Source organism: Eptatretus burgeri, chromosome 3 (assembly GCF_056783735.1).
Source record: "Eptatretus burgeri isolate ZD-2024b chromosome 3, Ebu_testis_v1, whole genome shotgun sequence".
Taxonomy (NCBI): Eukaryota; Metazoa; Chordata; class Myxini; order Myxiniformes; family Myxinidae; genus Eptatretus; species Eptatretus burgeri.
The window spans coordinates 110,711,317-110,736,471 of NC_140963.1; the positions used below are offsets into that span (position 1 = coordinate 110,711,317).

General features: G+C 43.1%; 3 protein-coding genes across 13 annotated transcripts in view; 2 read left to right on the forward strand and 1 right to left on the reverse strand.

Annotated features, from left to right (window-relative positions):
* The window catches only part of LOC147030715 (serine/threonine-protein kinase par-1-like), a 33,424-nt gene extending 17,322 nt beyond the window's left edge, over positions 1–16,102 (reverse strand). Inside the window, exons 1-2 of one of the 4 annotated variants that reach the window (XM_085875038.1) lie at positions 15,459–16,095; positions 8,458–8,654 (exon numbers count right to left, since the gene is read on the reverse strand). Coding sequence is in view for 2 of the 4 variants with exons in the window: in XM_085875034.1 (XP_085731160.1) it covers positions 15,459–15,557 (99 nt within the window). In the remaining 2 variants the exon portion in view is untranslated. Of the gene's footprint in view, positions 1–8,457; positions 8,655–15,458 lie in introns of all 4 variants that reach the window. The other 3 variants (XM_085875037.1, XM_085875039.1, XM_085875034.1) reach the window with 3 other exon arrangements.
* LOC147030713 (serine/threonine-protein kinase par-1-like) overlaps positions 1–25,155 on the forward strand; it is a 185,800-nt gene that overhangs the window by 67,795 nt on the left and 92,850 nt on the right. The window lies entirely within an intron of this gene.
* The window catches only part of LOC147030716 (uncharacterized), a 62,487-nt gene that overhangs the window by 7,833 nt on the left and 29,499 nt on the right, over positions 1–25,155 (forward strand). The window contains exon 3 of one of the 7 annotated variants that reach the window (XM_085875060.1): positions 5,901–6,014. The exons of 5 other annotated variants lie outside the window; for them this stretch is intronic. Coding sequence is in view for 1 of the 2 variants with exons in the window: in XM_085875057.1 (XP_085731183.1) it covers positions 16,650–16,681 (32 nt within the window). In the remaining variant the exon portion in view is untranslated. Of the gene's footprint in view, positions 1–5,900; positions 6,015–16,408; positions 16,682–25,155 lie in introns of those variants that run through there. One more of the 7 variants, XM_085875057.1, reaches the window with a different exon arrangement.

Below are 25,155 nucleotides of genomic sequence, written 5' to 3' on the forward strand. Positions count from 1 at the left end.
CATACACACATTGATGTGCAGCGTCGAGTCTTGCATTGTTTCCGACATGCACAGGCTACCATCTCGAGACAACTGCCTGGAATGGGACTCGATGCCAACAGTATGGGTTTCAGTCCTGATTCCTCAAGTCTCCATCCCATTTCAGAGGGCGCAGGGAGTTCAGGTGTGGGGCAGTGGGAATTTCTCCATTTCATTGCTTGATGGTGTACTCTCATCAAATGGAAACGGAGCGCATCACTTGTTGGTGCCATGGCTTCTGGTTTCCCCTCTTGGAAAACAATAAATGACGTGCTGCATCTACAGTCTGTTGTGTGCACATTGTATATTATGCAGACAAAGGTTTCTGAAGATTTGATGGTTTCCTCTGTGAGTTCACCAATGGCCAAGTTCTTCAGCAATTCATGGTGCTCTTTGAAGACCTTCTATGATGATTGTTTGGTGTGATTCGCGATGTGGGAGATTTGCTGAAGCAGGCATCGTCGACGGGTGCTGTGAATACTGGCTTGCATTTTCCATGAGTTGTACTGACAGGATGCAGCTCCTCCAGGCCATTTGGCACAATCAAAGTATGTCTTGTGGATAGCTCGAGATTTTAAAGAGAAGAATCAGTTGTTTGGCCTCGTTGCCATGATGCCATTTGAGTTGCATGGAAGGTATTCTTTCCATCAAGTGTTTCATCAAGGATGACAATTATCACAGGTGTAGTGGATGAATTTATTTGCCTCAATGTTTGGTGGAATGATGGCACCAGTTGCTTTGTCCAATGATTTGAGAGTGCTCTCAGCCAAGGAAGTGTCTACTTGCAACATCTGTTCATAACTCAGGCACTGCCCTGCCTTGTTAACAATTGTACTAGGTCTTTTGACCGCGTCGCTTGATGAAGAGTACTTGCAAGACCAACATGTTTTGGAGTCAATTTTTTACCACCACTTGCGCAGTCGACAAGATCTTGTGCCACACTCAGAAAGAAAGGTTGTTTCAAAAGCAGGGACTGAAATTTCTCAGCAACCACTCAAGCCTTTGGATAAACCATGAAAAAATATCATTTTTGGAAACTTACATATGAACGGCGGAGGTGCAAGTCACAAGTGCCAGGTTCAAGTGAAAAGTTTGTTTGATCGTAAACAAATGGATGTACTTTTACTCTGGGAAACGCGCATAACTGAAGATGTGGAGTATGATTGGTGTCGCGTCTTCAAGGGACAGTGTTTTTTTTTAGTAATTTGTCTTCTTCTTCTGCTGGTGTGACCTTTTTATTCAGACCTGGGCTCGTACCTGAATCATGCCACTTCCAAGAGGTTATCAAAGGCCGGTTCATCTCTCGAGAACCGGTCATTTATAATTTCCATTTTACACTATTCAATGTGTATGTGCCCAGTGAGTGTGCAGAACGAAGAGCCTTCTTTTTGTCTTTAATCAGACAATTTCGCTCAATTGATATCAATGATTGTATTTGCATGGGGTGGGTAATTTTAATTGCACCGTTGAACCTGTTTTAGACAGAAATACAGCAGAACCTCACCCCAAATTCTATGCTGATTTGTCTCTTTTTTTTCGGCAATAGGTTTGTTAGATGCATGGAGGCGATGTCACCCCAACGAATCTCAATATACGTTGGGACGTTGGGCTAACGGGAGAGCATCCTTTGCGAGACTTGACCGGTGGGACATAAACTCGCATTTCAAGAATGCTGTTTTCTCTCCAGTTTACTTTCCATCCTTATTTTCCGATCATCATTTCGTGACCATGGGCCACTTTTTCCCTCAACCCTCACATAAAAGTACGTACTAGAAATTCAACACCAATCTTCTTGAAGATACTTCATTTGGAAAAGGCTTCTATACCTTTTGGGGTATCCAACACTCAAAAAAGCCTCTTTTTCTTCATTAGAGTTATGGTGGGACAACAAAAAAGCAGAGATTAGAGTTTTGTCAGCATCTTGTTTCAAATGTTACCAATGTTAATAATACAACAATGGCTCTGTTAGAAGCTGATATCCTCAGTTAGAGAGTGAAGTGGCCAGATATGGAAACAGGAGAGACCAAAGGGTATTCGTTGAAAAGACGATCCAATTGACAGAACTGACGCAAGAGAAAGCAGCAGGGATGTTAATCAGATTAAGGATAAACATCAAGGTTTTAGATACTCCCAGCAAATCCTTTTCCCAAATGGATTTTGTCACCAAATCACAAATGACCGTTTTTTCTCTGCTCGACTCAAGAGGAAACATGGTTGTTAACTCCAGTGATGCACGGTTGTGGATTCGAGATTATTTTTTAAAAATGTATGCAAAACATCCTGTTTGTGAGCAAACTATGGGACTTTTAACTTCTCACTTTCCTTCCATCACGGAGCCCCAGCACCTGAGCTTGGACTCACCAATCACATTGTCTGAGCTAATGCAGGACCTTGCTGGATTGAACTCGGGGAACGCGCCTTGAATTGACGGCTTACCGCCAGAATTTTTCTTGGCTTTTGGGACCTTTTGGGCCCTGAGTTATTGAATGTCCTGGAATCATCTTTGGGAAATGGAGAACTGCCTTGAAGTTTTAGAAGAGCAGTGGTGTCTCTTCAACCAAAGACTGGAGACTTACGGCAGATGAAGAACTGGTGACCGGTTTCAGTATTTTGTACGTACTACAAAATATTGTCAAAAGTGTTGGCCAGTCGGTTGACGATGGTAATTGTTGATCTAGTCCATTCTGATGAGAACTACTGTATCCCGAACAGATCAATTAAGATAATATTTTTTTGATCAGAGATTTTCTGGAGTGTGATTCCATGGAAAAAGAATTTGGGATAATATTTCTTGACTGAGAAAAGGCATTTGATAGTGTTGATCATGTGTTTTTTGCATCATGTGTTGAAAGCATGTTGTCTTGGTTCCAATTTTCGGGCCTATGTATCCTTCCTGCACAGCAACATATTTACTATTTTAAAAATTATTAATTTACTTATCTCTCCTTCACAAGTGCAGAGAGGGGTGAGGCAAGGGTGCCCTGTTTCTGGATTATTATTCTCCTTGGTTCGAGAACCACTTCTAATTCTATTCAGGAAAAATCTTTCAGGAATAACTGCATCCAGAGGGATTCCTTCAATAGTTGTATCACCATATGCAGATGATGTCACTGTGGTCATAAAGAATGACAATGATATCTCTGCATTTGTTGAGTGTTTAAATCTCTTTTGCTTGGCATCTTTGTTGAACTGTAACTGGAACAAGAGTAAAGCCTTCTGGGTTCCCAGTCTTAAAAACACTCCGCTGGGGACACGGTTAGTACCACCGGTGCATTTTCCTTCAAAGTTAAAATGGGTGGAAGCGGGAGTTAAATATCTCGGCGTGTTCCAGGGATGCCCACTCTGTCCTTCAAAATTGGGATGGGATGGTTGATCATGTTAAAAACAGATTAGGACTATGGAAGAGAGCCCTTCCCCACCTTTCCCACAGAGCTTGGGTTCTAGTTGTAAATAATTTGGTTGCCTCATCTTTACCTTCGCATTCTGCGAAAGGTTATGTTTTGGTCGGCGTGTATTTATTCATTTATTTATTTATTTGTAATCTTGTGATTCGTATAACTCAAAAAGTATAAACCCGAATTGCATGAAATTTGGTGGGATGATTGGGTATTAGCCAGGAAGCATTCGATTAGATTTTGTGATCGTTCGGGTCAAAGGTCAAGGTCACGAAAAGGTCAAAATCGTCTTTTTATGATAACACGGTCAATTTTTATTCAATTTGCATGCAACTAACGCCAAAATGTTCAGAATTCAACGCCTCATCTTGTGATATGCAATATGACACAATGACGCCCATACTCTTGTTACCGGTTCGGGCTCATAGGTCAGGGGGGTCACGACCTTGAAAAATATGCGGTTTTTGTCATAACGCGGTCAATTCTTGTCCGCTTTACATGAACCCAGCACCAAAATGTTCAGAATTTAATGCCCAATCTTGTGACACAATGACGTCATAACACATGTCACCGGTTGGGGTAAAATGTCAGGGGGGGGGTCACGCCCTTGAAAAATATGCAGTTTTCGGCATAACTCAGTCAATTCTTATTCGATTTGCATGAAACCAGCATCAAACGAGATTACCTTCTCTTGTTGAAACGTTGTATTCACCGAGCTTGCGAGTGAAGACTCGCCAAAACGACGTGAGTGGATTGTTGTTTAGTCCGTAGCCCCCGAAAGTCGGGGGGGGCGGTCATGACATTATAGATATGTGGTTTGTGTCATAAGACCATTCATATGAAACCAGTTCCCCACACTCATACCAAGAACAAAAAAAGTAGTGGTGGCGAAGGTATGCGCTCTATGAGCGCCCGTTCTAGTTGTGGCATAAGTTTATCTGCCTCCAACCACCGGAAGTGCTACTGAAGGCTGTTCAAAGGCTACTGGTTGTTTTTTTCTGGAGTGGGTTTCACTGGTTACAGCCAATTCTTATATGCCGTCCTTTGGCTGAAAGTGGCCAAGGACTTGTCGACACAAAAAGCCGTATCATGGCTTTTCAGCTGTGCTCCACTCAGATGTTGATGCAGGATGAACAGCTGCCTCGCCGCTTTCTGGGCCGTCACAATTTGCAGCAAGCAAGTGGGCTCGGTTACAGCCTTGAACTCTTCATGATCAAACTCCAGCATGTCGATATATCTCATCTTTCAGCATTTTATCAGAGTCTTTTGAATGATTGGCAGAGCCTTTCGGTTAGTCGCCAGCAAGAAACTTATGCTACATACATGTTTGTGGAAGAACCACTATTTTACAACCCATTGTTTCCTGCAATTCTGAGAAGCCGTGAACTTTATCAACACTTTATCAGCAGGCAAAATCAAAATACGACACCTCCGCCACGATTCTGGGTTGGGGTGGAAAACAGTTCCGGAGATAGCAGATATGACAATAATACGGTCAATTAGGAGGATGGGCAAAATCCTCAGAGACATTGTGAAAAAAAAAGTTCTCAACTCGAACTAAAATGGTCTTAAGAAAAGTTTTTGACAACAAATGACTCCGGGTTTCTTGGGTTAATTGTACAACCGAGTCACAGAGATTCAGCCCCCATTCGCTGAGGAAAAATATTTTTCATAAATATACAGAAAGGAGCAATATAGACTGTCTAGTCAAGTCTACTCGAGGACTCTCCATTGAATGGAGTGCCCAGGTGGGAAAGACTAATGCCGGGAGTACTCCCATCTGAGCCTATATGGAACTCATTCTATAGGAAGCTGGTTGATAAAAAGGACTGGAGACTTACAGTGGCGACTCACACATTGGGTTATTCCTTCGAATAAGTTAAGTAATTTTTCTCCCATATCTGGGTGCTGCCCTTTCTGTATTTGTACAGAGGATTTGTTCCATGCATATGTTGACTGTTCAAGGCTTGCGCCATTATTTCAATTGCTGAACCACATGGCAAAAAATTTGCAAATTTGCAAAAGATTGGGAATCTTCTCACGAAGATTGTTTATTTTCGGGTGGAAAGAACAAGTAAACTCTTTATTTTTTTCTTAGTCGCCACAGCAAAAATGGCGATTTATTTATCGAGGAAGGAGAAAATGAAAGGAAAGCCGATTGTGATGTGCAATGTTTTGGTTTTTTTTCAATGTCTTCATAACAGCAAAACTGAAACGTGAATTTTGTTTTTCTAAAAGTGAAAAGAGTGTTGATGACTTGAAGAAGTCTTGGTTTCATGAGGGGATTTGCAAAGTTCATGAAAACAATTTATTGATATCCCAGTCAGTGAAGCGACACGTTGTATTTGCGAGTTGACAATATTTTCATACATGTACCATCGCCTATTAAATCAGGTATCATCATCATTTTCCCATTTTTCGTGTGCATCAGCACCAAGTACAATCATGACAACCTAATGTTCAAAGTTTGTCTTTACAAATTGACAGAAGACAACACCATGAGAATGGATCCTGATTCCAAGGCAAGGCTTTTTGAGGAGGCCAAATTAAAAGACCCCTGCAAGATGAAGTTGGGTTCACCAAGGAGAAGCCTTCATGAAGGTAAGCCGTTAATTATCTTGAAAAGGGTTCATGAAATTTACCAAAATACCCAGTTTTCAATCATGTGCTCCCTCAGAGTTCCCTCAGGGCGCATGTAAAGTTTTGAGCCGCTCAGTTTATGGTTTTGGAGTTCTGGAGGAGACACACATACACTTATTATTCTTCATGTTAATGACTTTCAAAAGTCATCTGACATCGAGTCATTTATATTATTCACTGACAATTCAAATATTTTCTGATCACAGCAAGACCCCCACTTCCTTCTTTATACAGCAAATGGTGAGTTAAAGCTTGTTCATGATTGGATACGGGCAGATAATGTTCTTTTAATAGAGATACAGTTAACTACATGCTGGTGAGCAATTCAATTCCTGAGCTTCCTGGACATATAAGTATTGGTTTTATACATCAAGACAGGGTTGACCCGACTCAATTTCTTGGCTTGTTCATTGATCCTAATTTTTCAACAAAAGGATATTCCGACGATCGACACAAGTTTCTCTCAACAAATGTTTGTGTTCCATACAAGTTGAAGGGTTTTTCTTAGTACATGTGGTCCCTGTCATATTCTACCCTTATGTTATCTTATTTAAACTGTGGAATTTTATCTTGGGGGGTCAATGTATCAAATACCCACAGGGAGAGAATTTTATTGATTCAAAACTGAGCACTCAGAATTGTTACTAACACTGGTTTTCACTCTCATACTGATGTGTTATTTCTCAGAAATAAGGTTTTGAAAGTTGATGATTTTTTTTTCTATTTAAATTTCGGTAATCTTATGTTTCAATTGAATACTGATATGTTACCTCGTGCTATGGAATCGTTATTAACCAGGAACTACCAAATTCACTCTTATCCAACAAGTCAGAGTAATCACCGTCATTTACCTTTCACCACAACTGTTTTCTCACAAAAATCTCTTGTGTTCACAAAACCCAAATTCTGGAATGAACGACTTGGATGCAAGTCATAAACGAGTTCCTCGCATTGGCATCTTGAAAAGCGAATTGTAATATCATCTCTTTGCTCCATACAGACCGTTTAATCGTGTTCATGAATAATTCTACTGATGACACTTGCTACTTGGTTATTGCTGCTGATGCTCTTTGAAAATGCGTTTCTTTGCATCCATTGGAATGTAATACTTTGGCCTCTTTCACGATTACTTCGGCTCTATTTTCGAGATATTGTTCGGGACGTCGCTTCTGGATAACTCCAAGAGTGACATATTCCGAGAAACCACAAACGTCGACTGCAACCCTCAACTCGGGCCGGATCCTCACACCCAAAGTGGGTTTACCGTACCAGTGAATCAAACGTGGCAGATTGGGAATCGTGCCTGCGACAATGCGGTCGTTAGTATGGATGCGTGAACCAATGCTGCATGCTGCCGTACGTGGGCTCCCATTACCATTGGGAACTCAGACCAATGTTGCCCACTGGGAATGCTATTCGGACCAACGCAATGCAGGATAAATCAGGACACATTCAACACTTCAATAATTTATTCCACAGCAAGCAAGGAAATGTAAAGAGCAGAAAATGACGGGGGGGGGGGGGAATGATTGAAGGAATGCAGAGGACAAATGCAAAGGAGAGCAAATATTAGGGGGGATTGTTACCTCAGAAAATGGTGAGGGAAATCAAACATGACATGAAAAGAGGTTGAACATGTATAAAACACATGTAAAGCACATTATACACACATACATTTTTCCCTTACCCTCTACCGATCATACCCGACCCCGGAGCACTTGTACACAATGACTTAACACAGAACTACAATACTGGTTCAAGGAGGAAGACACAGAGAGATTGGGTTGAGGGGGAAAGAGAAAGTTGGGGTTGGAAAAAAAAAGTTTGAGGGACTTTGTCGAGCCTTCACTCCCCCTGAGATCACTCCTTTTGGAGCTATCTTGCCCAAACTCGCACCTCATATCTACCCTTGCAACTGAGCCCCATTGGTCTGCGGTCCCGAGTCGGAACCTGTCCGGCCAGTGTGATGTTCTGCGGCCTCAGGACAGCGCGTTCCATGTAAATATTGGCAGGCTCTGATGTTTGGAAGGCAGTGCTGGAAAATATGGCACTGGGGCGATATGAGTAAAACTATGTGGAAATGAAGACGTGACATGGGAGAGAAACTGGTGTGAGGTTTGAAAATCTGCTCTGGTGGAACAAAACGAAAAGTGGAAAATATCTCTGGGAACAGGCTCTCAAAACTCTGATCTGTCTCGGGCATTTTTGGTCATTCCATTGTGACTGAGGATTTGGGCTTAAGGAGAATCTCAGAGAAGTTCGTGCCAAAGCTGCTTAAGATCGAGCTGCTAACGATCGATTGAACACACCTCATATATATATATATATATGTGGCGAGCCGTCGAGAAGAAAAGGCTCGCCCAGTCGCTGAGAAAGAGGAGAAAAGGAGGAAGCCTCGTCTTGCCTGCTGGCATCTCGTCTGGTCCGTTCCCGTGCTGGCTGGCATCTGTGGCGTCGTTCCTGGTCCCTGGTTCTTGGTGCTGCGTTGTTGGTGGCGGGTTCGAGTCCCACCACCGGACAAGCTCGACCAGACCGCGCGAGGCGGACAGGTGCAAGAATAGGCTCCTGCCCTCAGCTCGCCTTCAATCTCGAGCCGAAGGGCTGAAAATAGACCATCGAGTGTGTGAATGTACAGTACAGGAAAATAGTACAGGAAATCAATAGAGGAAAATAGACCATCCATTTCTTTTTGTGTGTGTGTGTGTGTGTGTGTGTGTGTGTGTGTGTGTGTGTGTGTGTGTGTGTGTGTGTGTGTGTGTGTGTGTGTGTGTGTGTGTGTGTGTGTGTGTGTGTGTCCGTGGGCCCCGTCTTTAAGTAGGATTGATTTTGTGTTTTTCATTGTACATTGTTTGCATTGCTTTTATTCGGACAACTCTGCTCTTTGTGTGCTTCCCTCCCCGATTATTGTTTATAAATAAACCCCCATGTTAAATGTTCCAGTTCGTTGTTTGTGTTTTCTTTCATTAGCCTAGCATGGTGCATATTGAGAAATAGTAAGACCGTTGGTGCCATAAGTTGTCATTGGGACCGGCGCGGCTATGGTAACTCCGCTCGGTTACGCCAGATCCGAGTCGGTACCTGCGACTCGGTTCGGCCATAGTCGGCCGAGGGTGTGATTTCCCCGGTAATTTGACGACGTGGGTACTTAGGTATATTGAAATTTGGCTATTGACCCTACCAAATTTGGCTGTAAGAGAATTGGCGGTCAGGGTCCTTTAAGTGGCCCGTCAACTCTGGAGTTATCCGGGATGACGACCTTTTAATTCCGGGTGTTCGGTGGGAGACGGCTCTACTGCTCCACCCAGTGGTCTTGTATCGCCACCGAACCCCGGCCCACAACAGTTCGGCCTGTATGACACTCGCAGTGCCATGGCCGATGATCTGAGCCTCCGCCATTGCCAACTCAATCTGTCTAGCCATGGTTATAGCTTTCTGTAAAGCCGCTGTCACACCTTGACGATTTAGCCAGCGTATGCTGATTTATGAAAAATTTGTCTAAAACGCTGGCACACGTCGAATACGTTCTGGGTACGTTTTGTATATGTTAAGAGCACGCTGAAAAACAGCCATACGTCGTAGTACACTGGCTTTAAACGCTGTGCTTTTGGGTTGTCCTCAAATTTTTGCATGCTTGAAATTTTACGAGGTATGCCGGCGTACGACTCACACGTTCAGCTACGCTGGCCATAAGTTGTAGGCACGTTATGCGGTCGTTGACACACGTTACTTGTAAGTTACTCATAAGTCGAAACACGTCGAGGTAATGTTTAGAGTACCCGAAACTTATTTCTAACCTATGAGTAACGTTTTGTAAGCACGCTACACAAACGTTGTTCACACTTCGCAACACGTTACTTGAAAGTTCCTCAGACAACGAAACACGTCAAAGTAATGTTTACGGTACCCGTGACTTATTTATAACCTCTGAGTAACGTGCTTGGGAATTATTTGTAAAGCATGTCCTATGCACAAATAAGTATGTAGACGTATTTGACGTCTCTAGGACGACCACAGAACTTACTGAACGCGTTTCTAACTTACAGAAACCGTATAATGGCGTATTGGCAGCGATTAGGGGAATTGGTATATAAAAAGGGGCTTCGCAGGAGGAACCCATCTTTTTTTTAGACTTCATGGTGAGTACATGTCCATGTCGTTCCGAGAGATGGAGGATACAGCAAGGCTGAGGCGACAATACCTACCTGTCCTCCAACATCAACATGACCTCATCGAGTTGACACTGCACCAGTTGCGTGCCAATAGAGCCGTGAGAAGAAGACGTGAACGAAGGAGAAGGAACTGGGTCAGACCATGGATTGGGAGGCGACGCCATTACGGCATATATGACCAGCTCATGGTGGAACTCCGAACGAGGACCATGCATCCTTCACCAACCAACTTCCTGCGAATTCCCCCAGCGATGTTCGACGAGCTGCTAGCCAGAGTGGGTCCAAGGATAACCAAGCAGTACACCTTCTACAGGGATCCGCTTGAGCCTGGCATGAGGCTGGCACTGAGCCTGCTGTTGTTGGTGCCATGACTGCAGTGCTGTGGAAGCGATTTAACTCGTTCAATGGAAACTATTTCAATTGCAGAGCACCAGCGTCCAAAAACAATAGGCGAGTGACAGGCATTTATTAAGAGTGAAGTTGCAGCCAATGAAGAGAAAACCTCACGTAATCGTCGATGATACGCTGCCACGCTATGCATACGTTAGACTATCGTTGGGCATAGGTTGTGGACGCCTGAAACACGCTAATCAATCGTTGGTGTAACTTATCTATAAGTTATTGAAGCGTTCTGTGTTAATTACGAGTACATAATGCATTTGTCCAAGTCGTTTTGAATACTTGAAAAACTGAAACAAAAAAATTAGCCGAAAAGAACATCGAACAATGGTGCAAAGTAGTCTCCTATTCGTGGACGTAACGAGGATCCATCATCACCCACACCCTCCCCATCATGCTCACCTACGACTACTGACATGGACCTACTACTACGACCAATACTACTACTACTACAACTACTACTGACACGCTCACCTAATACTACTACGACAGATACTACTGACATTGACATCTACTCAACATGGAGTCTGGAACACTGACGGGTTCGTCTTGTGAAGCCCATTTGGAGATACCAATTCCCCTAAACGCTGCCACATCGCCATTATACGGTAGATGTAAGTTAGAAACACGTTCAATAAGTTCTGTGGTCGTCCGGAAGACGTCAATCAAATTCGTCTACATACGACAACGTGCGTTTGAGATGCGTTACACATAGGTTCAAAGCACGTTACTCATAGGTCAAAAATTAAGTTTCGGGTATGCTAAACATTACCTCGACGTGTTTCGACTTATGAGTAACTTACAAGTAACATGTGTCCGATGTGTGTCAACGATCGCGGAGCGTGCCGAGAACTTATGCCAGCGTATGCGGAACTTGTGAGCCATACGTCGAGTACGTCGTAAAATTTTCAGCATGCTTGAAATTTCACGACGGACTAGACGTACCACGGAATATGACAGCGTACTTCATTGTTTTTCAGTGTGCTTCTAACGAATACACAACTTACCCATACCGTATTTGACGTGTGCCAGCGTTTTAGACACATTTTTTATAGGTTGGCATACGCTGGCTAAATCGACATACATTGACACTTCCAATTTTCAGGCGGTTATGATTTAAATCGGCGTGCGGCAGCTTTTCACAGAGAATGCCACGAGTTCGTCGGTGATACATGCAGCGCGCTATGCCTAAGTTAAACTATCGTTGGGCATAGGTTGTGAACGCCGACAACAGGCTAAGCATTCGTTGGAACAAGTGATCTATAAGACAACGAAACGTTCTGTGCCCGTTACTAATATGTTATGCATACGACCAAAACTTTAAAAAAAATCTCAAAACTTCAGCGTACGCCAACGTTTTACATTCATTTTTATACGTTGCCATTGCTGGTTAAAACATCATGGTGTGACAGCACCTTAACGTCAGTTCCATTTCGAGCAGTAAACTTTCTCAAACTGGTTGCGGATGTTACAGCTTTGAGAGTATTTCAGTCAGTTCCAGTCAGTCAGTCGGCACCAGTGAGTTGGTGACAGCCTCAGCGCTTTCCTGCTTCTCACAGTGCCTCAGCACTTCACAGTGCCTCACAGCTCCGAATAGCTGTCTGCTGGTTGTGGCTCCAGGTGGCTCCTAGCGCTGGGACCGTCAGTGCTGGTTCTGCTCGAGAGCTGCTCTTGGCGTACCTGATTCTTGGGGATGATGTCGATTGGCGTTCAAGCCTGTTTGCTAGTGGGTGCACGGCAAGGCTGAGAGCTGGCAACAGCTAAGGCACGCTCACACATTTCAGGCCATTTTATTTGACGTATGACGACTTCTCTTTGGTGAGCGAGACGGAATTTCTCTTCCCCCCTGAATGTTCTGCTGGGTAACCTTGTATCGTGTTTAATTGTTAAGGCATAGTGATTTTATAAGCATCTGCTCTTTGTCGATTTTTTTTGTTCTCTCAGTGCCTGATTAATTATTTATTTGCTTACGATTATTTTGATTGATTTTTATTTATTTTTCCTCATTAATAAATTGCTTTGTTGACGTTCTAACCTGTCCGTGCTTGTCCTTTCCTTCCATTGATCCAGGATTGTCCAAACCTAGATAGACTGGGAGGTAATCACCACACAAATTGACCTGTAAGAGTCGGTACGCACCGGCGGTTGAACGCTCGGCGGTCATAATTAAGATCTAATCAAGATAAGATTGGTGCTTTGCCGAGGGTGCGCTCCCTGTTCAGGGAACCACGTGACATTGAGTGAAACGGCAAAATGAGACGGTGGACACTGGAACTCGTGGTTCACTGATTGGCATTCGTGGTTCGAAAACAACCCACCGTACCACAAAATTAATCGTGAGCGCTGGCCCCAAGTCCGGCTCTTCCGTGGACAAACGGGGATTAAACCTGCTCAAAACACACTTGGTACCTGTGGCCGTAACTATATATATATATATATATATATATATATATATATATATATATATATATATATATATATATATATATATATATATATATATATATATATATATATATATATATATATATATATATATATCTATACATATAAGAGCCTGGTGTTGGCGCAGTGGTTAGGGCAGCGGCTTGGGATCCAAGAGGTCCTGAGTTCTAGCCCCGTTGGGCCACTGAATTAATACACCAGGGGGTTGACTCAGCCTGTCATCCTTCCGAGGTCGGTGAAATGAGTACCAGTATACTGGGCCGGTGTATACCCCGGTTAAAATAGGTGTACCTTATCCCTGTGTCGTAAGAGGCGACCAGGGTTGCGTCAGGAAGGGCATCCGGCGTAAAAACATGTGCCAAATCACTATGCAGATCATACGGATGATCCGCTGTGGCGACCCCTAACGGGAGCAGCCGAAAGAAGAAGAAGAAGATATATATATATATATATATACATATATACATATATATATACATATATACATATATACATATATACATATATACATATATATATATATATATATATACATATATATATATATATACATATATATATATATATATATATATATATATATATATATATATATATATATATATATATATATATATATATATATATATATATATATATATATATATATATACATACATATACATTCACAAATATACCGGGCGTAGTGGCGTGCGCCTGTAATCCGGCAACTCAGAGGCTTGGGTTGGAGGATTGCTTGAGGACAGGTGCTCTGCGCTGGGCCACGCAATGAGAGGGTGTAGGGCAGCCCGGAATCATGGCGAAAACCAATCTTTATCCCTGTGTCGTAAGAGGCGACCAGGGTTGCGTCAGGAAGGGCATCCGGTGTAAAACTTATGCCAAATCAGCGCAGCTGAAAGACGAACAACAACAGATATATGCAAATATATGTGTATGAATACGAGGTCCGTTTAAAAAGTAATGGGATTGAGCCTACTGTGTGTTCCACTCGCACAACGTGATTGAACCGGTTGCGTCATCGTCTTTTGGAACATTCCAGCAATATATATATACATATATATATATATATATATATATATATATATATATATATATATATATATATATATATATATATATATATATATATATATATATATATACATGATTGGTGATGGTTGACTGCTCATTTTTACAGGTCGTGCTTTACATGTTGTCTCATCTGAGTCGTCGCACTATGAGTCATGAGCAGAGCGACAATCTGAAGTTTCTTGCCAAGCTTTGCAAAACACCTTCCGAATCCTTCGCAATGCTGCAGCAAGTCTACTGGGAAGAAGCGATGTCACATACACGTGCATTTGAATGGCACAAGAGGTTCAAAGAGGGACAGGAGGAGGTTGAAGACTATCCAAGGTATGGAAGACCTTCAACGAGCAGAATGGCGGACAACATCGAGCGTGTGAAGCAGATGGTGCGCGCAGATCGTCGACTCACAGTGCGGATGATTGCTGAGGAACTTTCCATCAACAAGGACGCTTTCTGGAGCATCATCATTGAAAATCTCAAATTGCGCAAGGTGTGCGCAAAAATGGTCCCCAAGCTGTCGTTGTCGAAGGTCAAGGTGATGCTCATCGCGTTTTTTGACATCAAGGGCATCGTCCACTTCAAGTTTCTACCACAAGGTCAAACAGTGAATCAATACGTGTACAAGGAGATCCTCCGGTGCATCAAGAGATCAATCCGGGACAAGAGGAGGGATCTGTGGGAGAACAACGCCTGGGTGCTCCACCATGACAATGCCCCAGCTCACAGTGCCCTGAGCATCTGACAATTTCTGGCAGAGAGGAACGTCCCAACTCTGGAGCAACCCCCGTATTTGCCAGACTTGGCCCCTTGTGATTTTTTCCTATTCCCCAAGCTCAAGGGGGTGATCAAGGGGTCCCAATTTCCTGATGTGGAGGCCATCAAAAGGGCCATGACGACGGAGCTCCGGAGGATTTCAGAAGTCTTCCAGTGGCATACCTGCCAACCTTTTTTGAAGGAAAAGCGGTCGGCTGGCGTCGCACGCATCCATCGGAGGGTCCGGGGGCATGACCCCCCCCACCCATAAATTTTTCAAATAAAATGAAGCAAAATGGTGCAATCTCCTGCATTTGGAGACCACAGTTAGCTGAAATATATCAACATATTTTTTAGAGTGAAAAAGAGAAAACTTAACATGGTTGATCTACTCACCAATTTATATTTTTCCAAGACATCATGATCATCAGTCACGTTTCCATAAATGACTCACTGTCCAAGCTCCACATGTATGTGCCCATCCGTGTACACAAGAGTTTACATAAACTCACCGATACATCTTTATGAATGAAATGACTGGCCACTCTGATTTCATAACATATTTACAGTTTACCTCACACGAAGCCTTCATACACTTGAACTCTGTTGTCCAACTTGGCTTAAACTCGTTGACCCATCGTGGTGGTGGTTTTTTATTTTCTGGTGTTTGCATTGTTGTCGTGCACTGAAGCGATGAGTCCTCTCTGTTAACTGCAGTCTTTGATGACGAATGGAAAATGGCGCGTTGTCTGGAAATGAATGCCCGCTGTCTCCTGTCGTCCCATTTGATTGGTCATGCTTCGTTTGGAAGCAATAACCAATCGCTGACGAGATAACAGATCAAGGTCAGGCCCGAGTTGTGTAGAATGTGGAAGCAGCCGCGTGTGAGACGATCTTGGCAGTGAGAAACGAACGCAAAACTGAAAAAACACAACTATTTTTTTTCCAATAATAATTTCCAAATGCGGTTTGTCTGACTAACAAAATCGGTCGGCGTTGGCAGGAATGCAGTGGTGCATCGACGTGTGGAAGAAGAGGATGGACAAGTGTGTGAGACTGGAGGGAAACGATTTTGAAGGGGACGAGCTGTGATTTCAATACGAGTTTTGGAATAAAATTTTCTGTGAAGTCAGTCCCGTTACTTTTTACACGGACCTCGTACATTTACATAACATAAATATATATGAAATATATGTAAATATATTCCCTTCAGGATTCTTAGTTTTATACACCGCCTATCATGCTCGAGCCTCGTTGTGGACGAAAAGGGAGAAATAAAGAAAATAGCGGGAATATAAAACAAATAATAACAACAAATCGTTTTGCAATAACTCGGCAGGACAAACGTGACACCGAAACACACACCTGTGAGCAACTGAACGACACACCTGTGAGTTATTGAAAACAAAATCCAAAATAAAATATACAAGAAAATTCGTTTTCTCACAAACGTGTTATCCGCTAAAACCAGAAAAATAAATCTTTATTTCAAAATGAATAAATAACGATGATGAAGATTTGGAATCTGCAACCATGAGGTGAATAAACTCCTCATCGCCGAAGATCGAGGAAGGCTTCAGTACACAATGCGTCACGTGATCGCAATGGAACGCCCGTTACGCGTCACACGTCACACGTCACAATGATCATCGTTCAAACAATGAACAATCATTTTGATGTTGATCTCTCGTTGTGAAGGTCGTTTTTCTGGAGCTCCCGAGTTTTTCACTCCAGAGATTTTCTCCAGATTTATTTATCCAACACGATGTGGGGATGTCGAAAGACAACACAACGAAGGTTCGTTCTTCACACAGGATATTCACAACATTAATTTAACTCACAGAGAACCCACCAGTCCGTGCATGAAGCAAAAACATTCCTTGTGCTTATAATCCAAAACACCTCACTGTGCAGGAAAACGTGTGGACAGGAATATTGGATTGTAAACGGTGGAGACTTGTAATACCCTCCCCCACCTGGAGGGGGCGATACATGATACACATTTACATGGAGAAATTGAATCATCATCATCATCATCATCCTCCTCCTCCTCCTCCATCTATATTTATATATATATATATATATATATATATATATATATACATGTTATGTATATATTTGTGTACGTGTGTGTTTATAAAAGTACATGTGTGTGGTGTGTGTGTGTGTGTGTGTGTGTGTGTGTGTGTGTGTGTGTGTGTGTGTGTGTGTGTGTGTGTGTGTGTGTGTGTGTGTGTGTGTGTGTGTGTGTGTGTGTGTGTGTGTGTGGTGTTTTATAAGATTCCTCGTCTTTCTCAATGGAAGACTGCACGGAGCAATCTTTCTTCGCCAGTTCACACCGTTATGTATGATGGAAACCACAACGATCTTGTCACGTTCTCTCTCTCTCCATCTCTTCATCTCTCACTCTATCCCTCTATATCTCTACATCTCTCTCTCTCTCTCTCTCTCTCTCTCTCTCTCTCTCTCTCTCTCTATCTCTCTCTCTCTCTCTCTCTCTCTCTCTCTCTCTCTCTCTCTCTCTCTCTCTGTCTCTCTCTGTCTCTGTCTCTGTCTCTGTCTCTGTCTCTCTCTCTGTCTCTCTCTCTCTCTCTCTCTCTCTCTCTCTCTCTCTCTCTCTCTCTCTCTCTCTCTCTCTCTCTCTCTCTCTCTCTGTCTCTCTCTGTCTCTGTCTCTGTCTCTGTCTCTGTCTCTGTCTGTCTCTGTCTCTGTCTCTGTCTCTCTCTCTCTCTCTCTCTCTCTCTCTCTCTCTCTCTCTCTCTCTCTCTCTCTCTCTCTCTCTCTCTCTCTCTCTCTCTCTCTCTCTCTCGTGCTAAATGCTCCCTGCCGTTTCTGTGTGCCGTTATCTTTCCTCTTTGTGGGCACGTACTTCACCGTATTTACCACATTTTCTGTGCTTCCCTGCTTCCAACAATTGGTATGCAGTCCTTTCCTATTTCTACAAATTCTGCTTTGTACTTTCTTCCATTGTTTGGATTTTTTTAATCTTGAAGTTGGATTTCCCCAGTGAGATGACTGGTGTACCATTGTTCATGGATATAACTTGCTTAGTATTCCACAGCTTCCTGGCATACTTCCTTGGAATATTGCTTGTTGCACCACTGTCTACCTGAAAGTGGACCTCTCTTCCTTCGACTTCCATTGCAACATAGATCTACTTTGGGTATTTCAACTCCTCCTGGCTGTTAATTTGCTCTCGGTCCACTTTCTCTGGATCTCATGTCATGACCTTTATCTGTTCATATTCTGACATATCACTGGAGCTGTCATCTGCTTGATACACAGTGTGGACTGGTCTCCCTCTGCATCGACACGAGAAGTGGTTCTTCTTCCCACACTTGTGGCACTTGCATCCTTATGTGGGGCACTTCACTTCGACAAATTCACTTGCGGTTCCACAATAGCGACACTGATGTAACTTCGAGTGAGCTTGATCATCTGATGAAGATAGTTTCTGTGTGCCGTTATCTTTCCTCCTTGTGGGCACGTACTTCACCGTATTTACCGCCTGTCCATCAATGATCCCAAGCAGGTAATTTGGCAACTCTAATGCACAACAAATCTGCAGGCACTTCTCCATTGTGAGGTCAACTTCTCGGAGGAGCCTCTCTCTCAATGCTGACTCACTGATTCAGCAGATCACTCGATCCCAAATCAGAATGTCTTCCCAATTTCCAAAGTTGTAATTTATTGCCAGTAACTTGAGCTCTGTGAGGTATGCCTCGAAGCATTCTCTCTCTTCTTGATTCCTTATAAAGAATCTGTGACAATCCACCGTCTCGTTCTTGGGTGGGTTACAATGTGTATTGACACATTATGAAGCGTTTTAATGCTTGGGCTTATTGTCTGATACAACTCCTGCCCTTTATTGCCAACCAGATACAATAACATCTTGATCTTAGTTTATCGTGTTGACCAGCCATGACTAAATCGAGGTACAATAACAGCTCTTCCTTCCAGATCCTCCATGCCTGTGGTGGGTTTCGAGCCTCTAAATCAAGTTGTTGCGGTAGCTTAAGCAACTCCATAATCATTTACATAAACACAAAGGTCAAGTGATCAAGATAAACACCTCTACTCCAGAAAAGGCTTTCACACCCAATTAATGGGAGGGGTAAAACCCATCCCACAGAGCGAAGCTTCCACTCAAACACGACCGAGCTTGTCCGGAGAAACTTCTCACCTCTCTTTCTGGCATCCACAGTTGACGCAACTCGGAGCGATTGTTGCCACCACTTCTGACACGGTGCAAGATTCGTCACCTTTCTGAACAGAAGACTCGTGGACACGTCGCTAGGTTCACATGCACGGAGCAATCTTTATTCGCCGGTTCACACCGCTCTGCCCGATGGAGACCACCCTGACCTTGTCAGTCTGTCTCTGTCTCTGTCTCTGTCTCTGTCTCTGTCTCTGTCTCTGTCTCTGTCTCTGTCTCTGTCTCTGTCTCTGTCTCTGTCTCTCTCTCTCTCTCTCTCTCTCTCTCTCTCTCTCTCTCTCTCTCTCTCTCTCTCTCTCTCTCTCTCTCTCTCTCTCTCTCTCTCTCTCTCTCCCCTCTCTCTCCTGGTGCTATCCCTCTTACAGTGTTTATGTGTGTGTGTGTGTGTGTGTGTGTGTGTGTGTGTGTGTGTGTGTGTGTGTGTGTGTGTGTGTGTGTGTGTGTGTGTGTGTGGTGTTTAAGTATGTGTGTGTATGTGTGGCATTTATACGTGTGTGTATGTGTGTGTGTTTGTGTGGTGTTTATATATATATATATATATATATATATATATATATATATATATATATATATATATATATATATATATATATATATATATATATATATATGTATATATATATATATATATATATATATATATATATATATATATGTATATATATATATACGAGGTGTGTTCAAAAAGTATCCAACCTTAATTTTTCGTCGTGCGTAAATAAATGAAGCTATGGAGGCGTGGTTTGGTGCACGTATGTAGGTGATCCTAATTCGTATGCGTGAATATTTTCTTGCCTGCAGAAGCTGTCATTCGCCGACAGACCGCTGATGAGTGAGGAAGTGAAAGGGAGCGCCGTCAGATTTTCGTTTTTGACAAAATTACGGATCACTGTGGTCTCATCGCCAGTGATCACTGTGTTGAAGAAGTTGGGATCGCTGTTCACAGTCTCCAGCATGTCCTGTGCGATCTCCAAATGGAGTTGTTTCTGCTCGATCGTTAGCAGCTTTGGCACGAACTTCGCTGAGATTCTCCTTCAGCACAAATCCTCAGTTACAATGGAATGAACGGATCCAATGCTGACGCCCACCTCGTCTGCAAGTTCTCTGATCGTGATTCGACGATCCTGCATCAGCAGGGTCCTCACTTGGGCAATGACAATCTCATTTCGGGATGTTGAGTGCCTACCAGAACGTGCTTCACTTTCCACTGATGTGCGACCATCTTTGAAACGGTTGTACCACTCTTTTATCTGTGTGGTGCACATTGCTTCGTTCCCGAAGGCCTGTTGAACCTTGCGGATCGTTTCCACTTCGGAATCGCTAAGCTTTACACAAAATTTGATGCAGTAGCGTTGTTCAAGTTTTTCCGTCATTTTGTCAAAAACGAAAATCCGACGGCGCTCACACTTCCTCACTGATCGGCGGTCTGTCGGCGACTGACAGCTTCTGCAGGCAGGAAAATATTCACACATGTGAATTAGGATCACCTACATAGTGCACCAAACCACGCCTCCCTAGCTTCATTTGTTTACGCACGAAAAATGAAGGTTGGATACTTATTGAACACACCTCATATGTACATATATGTATATATATCTCTCTTATAATACCAAGCTTGAACACTAAAAACTCGGCTCGCCGTCACACGATCCCTATGAAATTGATGTGGCACTTAGCGGACATGCCGACAATGTTTGGGAAGTCTTGGCGTTCCATAGTACCACTTGCATTTTGCACAATGCATATTTTTGTCATTCCCCGTGTACGGTCTGTTGTCTGCGACCAGCTATGTTGTACTGCTATCCCGTGCATGTGCACGGGTATCGCTAATATATATATATATATATATATATATATATATATATATATATATATATATATATATATATATATATATATATATATATATTTATGTGTGTGTGTGTATGTATATATATATATATATATAAATATATGTATATATATATATATATATATATATATATATATATATATATATATTTATGTGTGTATATATATATTTAAAAAGAGGTGGCAAAGGCCAAGAAAAAGGCATATGACGAGCTGTATGAGAAGCTGGATACAAAAGAAGGGGAAAAGGATTTATACCGATTGGCAAGACAGAGGGACCGAGCTGGGAAGGATGTGCTGCAGGTTCGGGTGATAAAGGACACAAATGGGAATGTGCTGACGAGCGAGGAGAGTGTGTTGAGAAGGTGGATGGAGTACTTTGAGGAGCTGATGAATGAAGAAAATGAGAGAGAGAGAAGATTGGAAGAGGTGGAGATAGTGAATCTGGAAGTGGGGTGGATCAGTAAGGATGAAGTGAGGACTGCTATGAAGAAGATGAAAAGTGGAAAGGCGGTTGGCCCAGATGGTATACCAGTGGAGGCATGGAAGTGCTTAGGAGAGATGGCAGTGGGGTTGTTAACCAGATTGTTTAATAAAGTCTTGGAAAGTGAGAGGATGCCGGAGGAGTGGAGATTAAGTGTACTGATTCCGATTTTCAAGAATAAGGGTGATGTGCAGAGCTGTGGAAATTACAGAGGGATAAAGTTGTTAAGCCACACCATGAAGTTGTGGGAAAGAGTAGTGGAAGCTCGGTTGAGAGGAGAGGTGACGATCTGTGAGCAGCAATATGGGTTTATGCCAGGAAAGAGCACCACTGATGCGATGTTTGCTTTGAGAATGTTGATGGAGAAGTACAGGGAAGGCCAGAAAGAGTTACATTGTGTGTTTGTGGATTTAGAGAAAGCTTATGATAGGGTGCCAAGAGATGAGTTGTGGCATTGTATGAGGAAGTCGGGAGTGGTGGAGAAGTATGTGAGGATCGTGCAGGATATGTATGAGGACAGTGTGACAGCGGTGAGGTGTGCGGTAGGAATGACGGACCGGTTTAAGGTTAAAGTGGGATTGCACCAAGGATCGACTCTGAGCCCTTTCCTGTTTGCAATGGTGATGGACAGGTTGACGGACGAGATCAGACTGGAGTCTCCATGGACCATGATGTTCGCGGATGACATCATGATCTGTAGGGAGAGTAGGGAGCAGGCTGAATCGAGCCTTGAGAGGTGGAGGTACGCACTGGAGAGAAGGGGAATGTTAGTCAGTAGGAGTAAGACGGAGTATATGTGCGTAAATGAGAGGGAGGGTGGTGGTATGGTGCAGTTGCAAGGAGTTGAGGTGGGGAAAGTGGATTGGTTTAAATACTTGGGATCAACTGTCCAAAGTAACGGAGAGTGTGGGAGAGAAGTGAAAAAGAGAGTGCAGGCAGGATGGAGTGGGTGGAGAAGAGTTGCAGGAGTGATTTGTGACAGAAGGGTAGCTGCAAGAGTGAAGGGGAAAGTATACAAGACGGTAGTGAGACCAGCTATGTTGTATGGTTTGGAGGCGGTGGCGCTAACAAAAAGACAGGAAGCAGAGCTGGAGGTGGCAGAGTTAAAGATGCTGCGATTCTCGTTGGGAGTGACGAGGATGGATAGGATAAGAAATGAGTGTATTAGAGGGACAGCGCAGGTAGGACGGTTTGGAGACAAAGTGAGAGAGGCGAGATTGAGATGGTTTGGACATGTGCACAGGAGGGAAACGGAGTATATCGGGAGAAGGATGTTGAAGATGGAGCCGCCAGGCAGGAGGAGAAGAGGAAGGCCAAAGAAGAGGTTCATGGATGCGGTGAGGGCGGACATGCGGGTGGTTGGAGTGTCAATGGAAGATGTGGAGGATAGAGCAAAATGGAGACAGTTGGTCCGCTGTGGCGACCCCTAGCGGGAGCAAGCCGAAAGAGGAAGAAGAAGAAGATATATATTTATGTGTGTATGTATATATATATATATATATATATATATATATATATATATATATATATATATATATATATATATATATATATATATATATATATATATATATATATATATATGTGTGTGTGTATATATATATATATATATATATATATATATATGTGTGTGTGTATATATATATATATATATATATATATATATATATATATATATATATATATATATATATATGCGGATCATAGCGGATGATCCGCTGTGGCGACCCCTAACGGGAGCAGCCGAAAGAAAAAGAAGAAGATAATATATATATATATATATATATATATATATATATATATATATATATATATATATATATATATATATATATATATATATATATATATATGTATACACGAGGTCTGTCCAAATGTAATGGGACTGACTTCACAGAAATTTTATTCCAAAACACATTGAAATCACAGCTTGTCCCCTTCAACATTGTTTCCCTCCAGTCTCACACACTTGTCCATCCTCTTTTTCCATGCTTCGATTTCCCCCCCCCCCCCGGAAGGCTTCTTCTGGAATCCTCCGGAGCTCCGTCGTCACGGCCCTTTTGATGGCCTTCACACCAGGTATTGGGTCCCCTTGATCACACCCTTGAGCTTGGGGAATAGGAAAAAAAATCACAAGGGGGGCCAAGTCTGGCGAATACGACGGTTGCTCCAGAGTTGGGGCGTTCCTCTCTGCCAGAAATTGTCGGATGCTCAGGGCACTGTGAGCAGGGGCATTGTCATGGTGGAGCACCCTGGTGTTCTCCCACAGATCCCTCCTCTTGTCCCAGACTGATCTCCTTGTACACGTTTTGATTCACTGTTTGACCCTGTGGGAGAAACTCGAAGTGCACGATGACCTTGATGTCAAAAAACGTGATGAGCATCACCTTGACCTTCGACTTCGACATCCTTGCTTTCTTTGGTCTTGGTGATGCCAGACTTTTCCACTGACGACTCTGCCGTTTGGTCTCGGTATCATATTCGAATATCCACGATTCATCACCAGTAATGACTCTCCCGAGCAGGTCTGGATCGTCCTTGAGGTGCTCGATAATATCTTGACAGACAGTGACTCTTTGCTGTTTCCAGTACTCGGACAACAGCTTGGGGACCATCTTTGCGCACACCTTGCGCATTTCGAGATTTTCAGTGATGATGCTCCAGAAATTGTCCTTATTGATGGAAAGTTCCTCAGCAATCATCCGCACCATGATTCGACGATCTGTGCGCACCATCTGCTTCACACGCTCAAAGTTGCCCGCCGTTCTACTCGTTAAAGGTCTTCCAGACCGTGGATCGTCTTCAACCTCCTCCTGTCCCTCTTTGAACCTCTTGTGCCATTCAAATGCGTGTGTACATGACATCGTTTCTTCCCAGTGGGCTTGCTGCAGCATTGCGAAGGATTCGGAAGGTGTTTTGCCAAGAGTGTGTGTGTGTGTGTGTGTGTGTGTGTGTGTGTGTGTGTGTGTGTGTGTGTGTGTGTGTGTGTGTGTGTGTGTGTGTGTGTGTGTGTGTGTGTGTGTGTGTGTGTGTGTGTGTGTGTGTGTGTGGACAATACTGGAATACTTGGAGTGAACTTTTGGTTGTGGATGGCATCATCTACAAAGGCATGCAGATTGTCATTCCCTCCACTCTGAGACTCCGCATGCTGAGCCTGATTCATGAATCGCATCTTGGAATAGTCAAGTGTAAGCAACAATCTCGGGAGGTTCTATACTGGCCCTCCATGAGTGTGGACATAGAGCAAACTGTTCAGAACTGTACCAAGTGTGCAGTTTATCAAAATCGCCTGCCTGCTGAGCCCCTGAAACCGACTCCAACACCGAATCTACATTGGAGTGAAATTGGGACAGACCTGTTCCAGTTTGATGCTCAGACGTACCTGATAACGGTTGACTATTACTCCAAATTCATTGAGCTGGATGAAGTGAAGGATTTACGTTGCAGTACAACTCTTGAGCGGCGAAAAGCAAAGTTTTGTCGACATGGTCTACTGGAGACTCCATGGAGTGATAATGGGATGATGTACAACTCTCACCTTGTGAGGAAATTTTGTAAAGATCATGGAATCATTCTGAGAACATCCAGTCACAGATATCCATGTTCAAATGGAGAGGTAGAGAGGGCGGTACAACAATAAAACGACTGGTGAAAATCTACAGACAAATACTTGGCCTTGCTGGATTATTGCACAATGCCACTGGAAGGCATTCATCTATC